We start from the raw sequence: 11553 nt of genomic DNA on the forward strand, positions 1-11553 counted from the left end.
AACAGTCTAATTGAACACCACAAGGCTCCTTAGAAATGTGTGTACCCTAAATAAAGAAACAAAATGAAAGAAAAATATTTACCATATTCCAACCAGTTCTCATATTGAATACACACACCGATACCCATAAACCTGATGGCAAGAAACAAGTCCCACTGAATACACTTAAGGGATGTCTACTCCACAGTTGGGAAGTATGATTGCAGCATGTGTAGGCATACCTGAGCTGGCGCTGATCTAGCTAGATCAAAGCTAGCTAGAGTAACTATAGAGACCTTTAGAAAATTCCCACAAGAAATTAAATTAAAAAGTCCTGTTTGAATTGCTTGTCTATGTTAAAAGCTAGAGGCTGTTTTCTCTCTGGGTAGAGGTAGCCCCAGATAGCATAGCATGCTGGAAAGTAGCTACTGTCCACAGATATCTGGCACTGATTCTAACCAGACTGTCATTCTCAGGTCAGCCTCTGCATTTCTGCTGACCAGATTGCCTTAATCATGAGATCATGTCTTTCCAGAGAAATCCCACTAATGCCTTTATTCTGTGAAAGTAGTATATAAAGAGGGAGGCTTTCTGAGTCTCCACTGTGCAGTCCAGCAAAGACATCACTGTCCCCAGAGACTGCACTGTCTTCTCTCTACCGTCGAACTTGCAGAAGCAGAAAACATGGACATTACCATCCAGCACCCCTGGTTCAAACGAGCTCTTGGACCCTTATTTCCAAGCCGTTTGTTTGACCAGTATTTCGGAGAGGGTCTTTTCGATTATGATCTCCTGCCTTTGTTCTCTTCCACCATCAGCCCCTATTACAGGCACTCTCTCTTCCGCACCGTTCTGGAATCAGGCATTTCAGAGGTAAGACTCCTTTACTGAATACAATTTACCTCTGCTGCCAATTCATTAATAGTAACAACCACCTGCTACTTTCCTTGATTCAATTAGATTATGTCAATTGGCTCTGATGTGAACAGGTGCAGGAAAACTAGCAGGTTTCCTGCAAAACACTAAGCCCACCTGACCATCACAGAAAATTATCACAGGAAATCTTAGCAAAGGAAATAATTTTTTCCCTTTAAGAAATAGATTTGACCTATAGTTTTTTTACAATACTGTAAAAAGATCACTTTATGACCCTGCCAGCAGTTTGCCGTGTGCTGGGGAAAAAAACAAAGCTTCCTCTGTTACATGAACATTCATATTCAGCTTACTTTTGTTGGGGATGGGACTCCAGGTATAAATTCAATCTTGAGCATGAACATTCTCCTTTCTTTTCTTTTTTTCGCCATCTCATGACCTCCGTGTTACAATCCCATACTGGAAATCCCAAGAACAGTTCTCCAAAGACTATATGCAAAATGAACATTTTGTACGTTGGGCTGTATTCAAAACAGTCAGATCTGAAATGTCAAAGCGAGCACAGATGTTTGTGCTTTCTGCATTCTACTAACCTTCCCAAGGTTTCCTCCAAAAATCTAGCAGAAGCCCAGCAGAACTAGAGCTGCAAGAATTTTATTAGACTTACAAGCCAGTCCACAAAACTGCAGATCACACTTTCTTCCTGAATTCATGCAGCTTTGCGGAGAAAGTGTGGTTTAAAAGAGAGAGTAAAAAGCAAAAGTGCTAGCTTAACAAAACAGGTGAAGCTGCATAACTGATATAATTTCACCACTAGCTGCTGAGCACAACCCAAATGTCCAATAAATCTCTAATGATAGATTCTGAAAAATAGTCGAGTGATAGAGTGACACAATGAGAGCAATGTGAAGGGATGCAAACTCAAGGAGCAATAAGGATGTCTTAGAATTCTACCAGCCTTGCAATTACAGGGCCTTAGCCAAAGCACATTTACTTTATTGGAGAACCCTATTGACTTCAGTGGGCTTTGGATCAGGCCCATAACCATTCTCTAGCCTTCTTAAATCACTTCTGAGACAATCATGCTCAGGCTGAGACTGAGAATTACTTTGTTTTTGACTCAACAAATTATTGTTTAATTTTATTTCTATATTAATTGCAGGTGAGGTCTGACCGGGACAAGTTTACAATCCTCCTGGATGTAAAACACTTCTCTCCCGAAGATCTGAGTGTGAAGATTATGGATGACTTTGTGGAAATCCATGGCAAGCACAATGAGAGACAGGTAAGCAGAAAAAGCATGCAACTTTGGAGGGGAATTATCCTGCTCTTTTCTCTTTCTGACTTTAAGGTGTTCCTCAGTTGGGGAAGTACAAAGGGGAAGAATAATGTTCTCTACTTTTTTCAGAATTATTTTTCAAAGGTTAAACCCAAGTCACTAAATGTAGGTTCCCGGCTCTGGCAAAGATCAAACCTGATTTCTGATAATAATGAGAAAATTTGTCTGTTGTTTATTTTCAATCATGCTCCATAACAGTCAGATGACAATATGCACTGTTCAGTAATAACATCTGACTAGAAAAAGAATGTTATTTGAAGCTGTCAACGAATGACTGAGTTTCCATAATCCAGGATTACTTGTGGAAAGCCGAGTTTTCATATGCTGGGTTGGACGAGAAGAGCAAAACAAACAAAACCAAAACAACAAAGGGCCTAAGGCGTGGAAACTGAGCACATATGACATGGGAATTCAAGCGAGGATTGAAGTGTGAATAATAATAATAATAATACCAGTGGCAGGAGAGAGGAGGGGGCACAAACTCTTCTCATCCATGAAGACACTTGTTGGGAAAACAAAACTTAAGAGCCCAATCAGTATTTGCATTTGATGCTAGTTTGCCATAAAGGGAGAAAAAAGCCACTTTAATGTCAATCTTTCTTTTTATTTCTCATTCTTTCAGCCAACAGCATCAGAGGAGCCAGGATTACAGCCTCTTGTTTCATTCAATGATGGTTCCAACATACTGAAATATAGGCATCGATTTTCAGAGCGCTGAGCACCTACAACTTCAACTGAAATAAGTGGGAGCTGCAGGTGCTCAGTGCCGCTGACAGTCATGCCCAGCATCGTGTGGTAAGGGCCAAATTCTGCTCTGATTGACACCCTTTGTAGCTCAGTTGGCCTGAGTGTTGTTGCACAGGATATCAGCCAAGGCAGGATTTGTCCCTAATAAATTGTGGTGTAGAATAAAATGCATATACATTCATAGCCCTGCCTGAGACAGTGACTTTGAAATAACTGTTTGGAATTCAATGTAAACATGAAGTCACACTCTGGTGATGTAGATTAAAACATGCTACGGGGTGTGCCTCAAGTCACACCAGGCACCGTTTCTGACCGAGCCATCTGTTCCCTCTGTCTGTTGTCAGGACGATCATGGCTACATTTCCCGCGAATTCCACCGCAGATACCGCCTGCCTTCCAACGTGGACCAATCTGCCATCACCTGCTCCCTGTCTGCTGATGGCATGCTGACTTTCTCTGGCCCAAAAGTCCAGTCCAACATGGACACCAGCTATAGCGAGAGACCCATTCCTGTATCCCGAGAGGAGAAGCCCGCCTCGGCTCCTTCTTCTTAGGCTGATCCTGCTGATGAAGCATCCAGGCGTCTGTCACCATTCGCAGGTCTCATTCACAGAGTCATTACATAGGTACCAGTGAATATCTAGAGGGGGTTATTTTTTGTTTTAAATTTTTCTTGGATGACTGAGGGGCTGGGTGAGAAGCTAGTGGACTTTGAAGCTTAAGCCTAAACATTGTGATGTCAGGATGACATGAAACAAGTGTGCTGCCAAACTGATGTATTTGCTGAAAAGGTCTTTAAACTGTCCTGGATTTTGGTAACATCTACCAAATATGAATGAGTGCACAATTAACATTAGCTCCCAACACACCCATCATTAGCACAAGGCTTGTATGGTGAAAAGCCCAGCAGACCTGCTCTAGCCTAAAGAAGGCTAGAGAAAGTCGGAGCTAAGCTGATTACTGTGAAAAAACCCTGAGAGACTGTGCACTTGCAATGAATGTGCCACGAGTTTCTTAGAACAAAAGCGAGAACAACAGTGTGTAATGTTTGGGCGTTGCAACATTTTTTCAACAAAGTCTTTAAGTGTATCTGTTTACACCACTGCAGAGTCATCTTCCATTAGTGACAACTGATGCAAGGACAAGCACGTCTTTCCAATGTGTTTGTAGACCCTTTGGGGAGGGGTCCATCATTGTGCTGAGGCTTCAAATCCCTACCGAGCTCTCCCCAGCCTGCATGTAGCACACCATCTTTGTTAATCTTGCTGTAATTCTAATATAGCTCCAACTGTTCTAATGATATCTGACACACAATCTGAGAACTCAGTCACTGGCAGTCAATAAAGAAAATGTGAAACGAGCAATTGGCATTTTGCTTATTTATTTCCTTCCAAGGTCTTTGTAGTTAAAATGTCACCCACTGTCTATCTCTGTTCAGAATACGTGTTCACTCCAAACAGAAATATCAACAAAAGACCAATTCTTACACTCTCCTGTTTTTCTCTATTTACCCCCCCAGATATTTAATTCAGTTGCCTCAATAGAGACGACAATGAAGACCTTTTTTATGTAATAAAATATAGCGGATAACATTCCAAAGCTTTGATTAAATATTGTTGTGAGCAAACATAGATACATTCCCTTTTAACTCTCCCCACAATTAAAATGCATTAGGTCAACAGTTCTCCAATCAGCGTACATATACCGCTAGTGGGATGCAGGCTGCAGTCAGTTGAGATGTGGGGTTTTTTTTACAGCGTCAGGATAAAAATCTATTATAACTGCTAAGTATTAAAATCACAAATTTAATGCACAAAGTACTTTGAGTTTTAGATGTGATACACTGGATCTGAAAGTCTGAGACCTGCAGCACCAGGTGAACCTTTATAATGGAAAAATCAGGAACGTTTTTGCTCATATATAGGGATAGTCCCGCATAACTAGGGATAGTAGATGTCAAGAGTCTACTTAGATATTAGACCTATTAATGCTTGGTGGTAATATTCAAAGATCTATATACAACAAAGCAGATTCAAGAGCACATCAAGCGCACAGTCCTCTGGGAAGATCATCCTTCTATTCCAGGGGTCTCAAACTTCATTGCCTCATGACACCTTTCTGACAACAACAATTACTACATGACCCCAGGATGGGGGATCGCAGTGTGAGCCTGCCCAATCCCAGTTGCTAGGGTTAGGAGCCAAAGCCAAAGCCTGAGCCCCACAGCTCTGGGTGGGGGTGAGGGGGCAAAGCTGAAGGCCAAGGGCTTCAGCCCTAGGCGGGAGACCTGTAACCTTGAGCCCTGCTGCCCAGGACTGAAGCTCTCGGGCTTGGGTTTTGGTCCTGGGCCCCAGCAAGTCTAACGCCAGCCCTGGCGACCCCATTAAAATGGGGTTGTGACCCACTTTGAGGTCCCGACCCACAGTTTGAGAACTGCTGTTCTATTCCTACAAAGGAAGTGGTAGAGCACTTCAAAAAGAGTGCTAGCTCAAGATCAGGCTTTGCCAGACAGAAATGCTCACCAGACTCTTCCTCTCCACTGTGGTTCACTTGGTAACAAAACAATTGTTCTCTCTTTTGGTATGTGTGAGATTAACTTCCTCCGACTGCACCTAGTCCCTAAAACCAGGAGTTTGGGTAGGGGGTGAGGAGGAGAACTTCAGCTGTTAATCAGGTGCCATCAGAAGAGCCTTGGCAACTCGCCACCCCTCTCTGTGCTTGTGATTCCTCTCCCACCCTTTATCTGCCTTGAATATTTAGTTTGTAAGCTCCTTGGGGCAGAGATGCTCTGCATAAGTTTGTACAGTGCCCAGCACAATGGGGGCCTTTGATATCATTTGGGGCTGATAGGTGCTACTGTACTATACATAATAGTAATAATCCATCATAAGACAAAATAAAGTACAGATGGAGACAATGAATTTGCTATTGGGATCAATACAGAAAGATACTGAGCACCCTCAACTCCTGTTGAAATCTGCGTGTGCTGAGAGCACTCAGCATCTCACAGGAGCACTCTGCATCTTGCTGGGTCAATCACATAAAAAGAACGGTATTTGCTTCACCTCCTGTTTTAATTCATGGCCAAAATCTGTTCTCAGTTACACTGAAGTTAAAAGCAGAGTAACTCAACTGAATCCCCTGGCATTGCTCTGGGTTTACATTGGTGTAAATGACAGCCGAATTGGGTCCTCTACACTAGCTTTGTGTTTGACATGAGCCAAGCCAGCCCTCTCACAGAACTGCATTTCACAGTACAGCTCACATTCAAGCTGATGTTGACTCTCTGTGCTGTCTCCATCTTCACAGGTGGCTGATTCACACTTGTGGCTGCAGACAGGGAAGACTCAGGTGATAAAGACAGAGGAAGAGGAGGAGGGAGCAGTGTGCCTGGCACATTCCCAGGGTCAGGGCCGGCTCCAGGCACCAGCTTGTCAAGTAGATGCTTGGGGCGGCCACTCCGGAGAGGGGCGGCACGTCCAGCTATTTGGTGGCAATTCGGCAGATGGTCCCTCATTCCGGCTCGGAGCGAAGGACCTCCCGCCGAATTGCCACCGCAGATCGTGATCGCGGCTTTTTTTTTTTTTTTTGGCTGCTTGGGGCAGCCAAAACCCTGGAGCCGGCCCTGCCCAGGGTGGGCATAGTGACACTTGCCTGACAAGCAGGGAGGAGCTGTTGCATGTGTAGCGTGGCCCGAAGCAGCCTGAAATCTGCTGCCACTAAAACCACCTGCTAAGCATCTGAGGAGAGAGGAACCATCTTCTTATACTGCCCTATGAGCTGTGCCTGAGGTGAACCCCTTCCCCTGCAGTGGTCTAGGCCCCAAGCGGTGGAGGGAGGAAAGAAGCTGAGACTGACACCCAAAGCAGCACTGTGCCCAGTGCCTTAAAGGTATGCTGCTGTCCGTCTGTGAGGGGCAAGTGAGGGTGTTGGGGGTGGGAAAAGCAAGGGGGAGCTACAAGGGGTGCAGGAGGCAAATGAGGAAGGCAGAGGTGTGAACGTTCTGTAATTCATACGTGATGGGGTGTCATGGATTTTATTGTCCTTTGCTTTTACTCACTTGGTTTTTTATTTCATTAATTATTGAGCGAGTCTAAGGGCTTTTTTCATTTCCTTTTTTAAATGAAGAGTTTGCTGAATTTTATTCTTGACGGAGGAAGACGTGAATGAACGTTTCCTGGAAAAAACAAGCTTATAACAACATGAGGCCTATATTAGAGTGATCAATTGGAAGCCACTACTTCCACTGTCCTGAGGCTACCCTAACTTGGACTTGGAGCTGAACTGGCCCCTGCTGCCCTCAGCACTAGTGTGGGGGTGTATAAAGGTAATAGAAAGCCAACTACGCTCCCCTCCTCATGTGCAGCTCAGGCGCACCTGAGAAGCTGGCCTGTGATGTGTTCACAGCTCATTCCTGAGAGGACGCGTTACTCAAGCTGACCTGCCAAATGGAGGCACAACAAATGCCTACTTGCTAGTGTAATTAGTTGTGCAAATTTGCATGGGCAGGTGAGCAGAGGCCAGGTTCACTATTCCTGCTCCAGCCACTCTGCGTGACTTCAGTGGCAGAAAGGGAGGTAATCTGGCCAGCTGAGAATCCCCCCAGTGGAGAAGAGCGCTTTACTGGTGTAAAGTGGTATGGGCAGTTCCTGCACCAACTTCCCCCACCTCAGTGTTGGAGGAGGTGTGTCTGTGGTGGCATTCTGATGGTTGTCTATGGGTGCAGGACCACCATAGCCAGCGGGTGTAAATTAGGGTAGCCTCTAAGCAGTTCTAACTTATGCTAGAGCTGGAGCTGGGATAGCCAGTGAAAGAGGTAGGTGTAACTGGCCCTCTTCCCAGCCCGCACCAACTGTATCTTGCTGGAGTAATGAATCTATCAAACTGTTACTTCATGACTCTTCCAGCCTTTAAAAGTAATAGTCTTTTCACATGCCCACATACTAAGAGTCACAATGACTCACTCATGATTTTTCAAATATCTAGCCCAAATGGCTAAATCCTATATCATTCGATCTTTCCCACCTGGAAGCAGCTATTTTAATCTTTCATTGGAGACAGTACATCCCATAAAAGTTGGGGTTTTATGTCCTCTAAAACTAAGAAGATCTCTTATACCTTAACTGAAGATCTTCTTAACTGCTCACCAATTTGTAAATGCTACCGACACACAATCTTGTAGACCTAAGTCAGAGAATCTTTTAACCTTTATAATTTGATCTCCAAGTAAAGAGTAAAATACCACTCAATCAAATAGTATAGACATCTGACATCATAAATGAGCCAAGGTCTCTGCCTTTACTTTAGGGATAGCTTTGAAAATCAGTAGATTTAGTTAACTTGTCCTGGGCCCTTCTACAATAGTTTATATAATATTCTCCAGCTCTGCATCCAGCCTTTTGCTCTACCCAGAGTTAACACCTAAATGCTCACCCAGCACCTGGGATCTTACTCTTACGTCAGGCACAACACTTCAAATCTCCCACCCCCCTCTCAGATCTCAGATCCAGAATCTTCCAGGAACCCCAGAACACAACCCCTCCCTGTCTCTACCTCATCAACTCCGGGAGCTCTGGGTACATTGCAACCCCAGCAGCTTAACCACAAAACCATCCTTCCTCCTGTCCCGTCACGTCACTATGAGAAATTCTATCCTCCTGCTCTGTGCACTTAACCCAGAAAAGATAATTGTTTTCCCTCCTTGGTGTAAATGTTCTTTTATTAGCTCTTGTCTCCCAGAGGACTCTGTCACAGTCTGTAACGTTGGAAACTGTTACTATTGTGGTTTCCCCAGAGTTGCTTGTGAAATTCATTTGTTAATAGAGAGTCATTAACATTTTTTAAGGTATAGTAGATCTTCAAAGTTTAAGTTTAGTAACTTAGCCAGGTTTTTTTCCATGAAGAGAAATATCTGGGGACTTCATCCACAGGGGACTCTTAGGTTTTGTGATCACATTTAGTTTTTTCCAACATTTGAGGGTTTTTTTTATAGTAGTATATAGCTATGAGCAAGTGTTTTTATTTGGAATGGGTTTTCATTCATCCTGTTGTAGTGCATTTTTACCACCTTTTAACAGTACGTTGTAATTTCCATTCTGAGACTTCAACTCACTTGCCTATTTAGTATAAATAGCTTTTACTTTCCCTCCAACTCTCCAAGGAAGCCGCGGAAGCTTTAAATTCATGTCCTGGATAGGATCAGTTTCAACATTCCTTTGACTAAATGACTTTGCACAGTGGCAGGGACTGTTAGTTTTGTGATCACATTTAGTTTTCCAACATTTGAGCTTTCTGGTAGAGTAGTATGGCGGCTTGAGTGAACAGTCTGTACCTCCACCGAATGTTTACAGCCAGGGTTAGGTTTTTCTCACAAGAAGAACTCTTTATTCAGAGCACTTTTCTTCCGTTTTGTTAGAAGTCAAAGACTTTTAGTGTTTCAGGCTTTTGGGATATGTCAGTGAGCATTCATCAGCTTTGGAATCAGGCTCTACCCCGCCCTCAGAAGACTTTATTTTTGAATAGCATATTACTGTCTGGGGAGCTGCAGAACCCAATGTGTTACTGGACAGGCTTATAGGGATCCAGAAGAGGCATGATATGCACCAGGAGAGGGACTGAGACCTCTGCTTGCTCATTTGCGGTAGTAGAGCTGGTCAGTGACTATAAAAAGTTCTTCATAGATTCCAAGGCCAGAAGAGACCATTGTGATCATCTTGTCTGATCTCCTGTACAGCACAAACCATAGAAACCACCTCAAATTCATTCCTAGAGCAGATCATTTAGAAAACATCCAATATTGATTTAAAAATCATCAGTGATGGACAAACCACCATGACCCTTGGTAAATTGTTTCAATGATTAATTATTCTCACCGTTAAAAATCTACACCTTATTTCCAGTCTGAATTTGTCTAGGTTCAACTTCCAGCCTTTAGATCGTGTTATACCTCGCTGTGGTAGATTGTTCTTGTGAACATTCATTTGAATTCCAAATGGCTGTGAAGTCTAAATCATTTATCTAACCCTTTTTATATTTGCTAAATCCTTTTTTGGGGTGAGGAGACTAGAACTGAAACAGTACTCCAGGTGACTTCCATGGCGACATCATAATATTTTCACTATTTTCTATCCCAGTCTTCATACATCCTGACATGTCTATCTGCTTTTCTGATCACTGCTGCACATTGAGCAGATGTTCTATAGCTGCCTGGCCTCCCGAGTGCTTACTAGATGTTCCACGCACCAGCATTTATTTCAAATTTCTGTCAGACTGCAGTAACTATGTCATGTGAAGAAGTGACTTGATTCCACAAGATGTCAGCCTTTCCTGTATTTCCAGCAAATGAGCTGAACTGTTGTAAGAAATTCCTCAGAAAGTGTTGCTGGATAGGTCAGTTTTTTCAATAAGCTCAAGGGGGCTTGCAAACTGGTATCATAATGCATACGCACAAAGGGACAGATTTAAAGTTGCATGGAAAACTATAATATTGGCATGTCTTGATTTGACTGACTTTGCAACTCAGACAACACAGATGTCAGGGTTGTTGTATATAATGTCCTCGTTTAAAAAAAACCAAACCACATTCTATCATGTGCAACTGTAACAATCCTCCTTCGCTTGCATCATCAGCGGGGTTTGAGTAAAGTTCAGGGCAGCACAGATCTCTACCATTTGAGCTAAAGGATTAACTACATTAGCTAGCAGCAGCAGAAAGTTGTTATCTTCTATGGATTAGCCATTTAGACAGTTAAATGGTGGGCTACATATGCATGCTTGGACCTAATTTCTTGCCAGCATATTAAAACGCATAGATTTGAAACTCTGTGGCTAAGTGAATGCCACTTGAGACTACCATATTAGAAAGCTGGGGTCTCTCATCTTGTGTAGCCTCCCACTAGGGCTGGGTTGTAAAGGGCACAGAATTAACATCAGTTAGATGAAGTGGTGAATCTAGACCTCCTAGTTTCCAAACCTGTGCACTTCCCTTTGGCCAAAGGGTATTTTGATGGGGAAATGCCTTTTGGTCCATACATATCCACATAGGGTATGTCTACACTAGCGTGTGTGGCCTTACTGTAGTTCAGGTTAAATGATTGCTAATAAACTTTTTAAAATGTTAACCTGGACATGACAGAAGGTTTTTTTCCCCACAACACAAAAGTTGATCGTTTACTGAGTCTAGGGCAGCAACAGCAGGAGGATGAGGGGGCCTGGGAGGTTCAGCTCTGTGTGGAATGTTGAGGCAAGAGGCTGAAGGGGTGTAATTTGGCCAAATCCGAACAGATTTGCATGGGGTCAGGAAAAGGCACTTCCCTGACCTCAGGACTACCCTTCTGCCAAATGTCACAGACCTGGTGCAAACCATAGGTCCTAGAGCTCTTCAAAACAACAGACTGAAGAGCGGTTAGACTGACAAATATTAGACAACCTACATACAGGAATCCTGGCTGCTCTCCCTCTAATAAAATATTATTTCAGGAAGCCCATCCATTCTGTAAAACATTCTATCTACAACCACACATCACTTTATCATTGGTCATTCTACCTGTTTGCACCTTTTTAGGGCCACACCATGCCAGCCCTCTGCGGGTACATATAGACCAGACTGCATTGGT

General features: G+C 43.3%; 1 protein-coding gene across 1 annotated transcript; it reads left to right on the forward strand.

The window, feature by feature from the left end:
- The first annotated feature begins 444 nt into the window (after positions 1-444).
- On the forward strand, positions 445-4298 carry CRYAA (crystallin alpha A). Its single transcript, XM_005310965.4, has 3 exons — positions 445-852; positions 2015-2137; positions 3283-4298. The coding sequence occupies exons 1-3, from the start codon at positions 664-666 to the stop codon at positions 3490-3492; spliced, it is 522 nt and encodes a 173-aa protein (XP_005311022.1). The 5' UTR covers positions 445-663; the 3' UTR covers positions 3493-4298.
- Positions 4299-11553: the final 7255 nt, after the last annotated feature.

Source organism: Chrysemys picta, chromosome 1 (genome assembly GCF_011386835.1).
Source record: "Chrysemys picta bellii isolate R12L10 chromosome 1, ASM1138683v2, whole genome shotgun sequence".
NCBI classification, from domain to species: domain Eukaryota; kingdom Metazoa; phylum Chordata; order Testudines; family Emydidae; genus Chrysemys; species Chrysemys picta.

Coding starts and splice junctions, on each gene's coding strand:
- CRYAA (XM_005310965.4), top strand. CDS start 664: ATGGACATTACCATCCAGCACCCCTGGTTCAAACGAGCTCTTGGACCC. Junction 853..2,014: donor TGGAATCAGGCATTTCAGAG/GTAAGACTCCTT, acceptor TATTAATTGCAG/GTGAGGTCTGACCGGGACAA. Junction 2,138..3,282: donor GCAAGCACAATGAGAGACAG/GTAAGCAGAAAA, acceptor GTCTGTTGTCAG/GACGATCATGGCTACATTTC.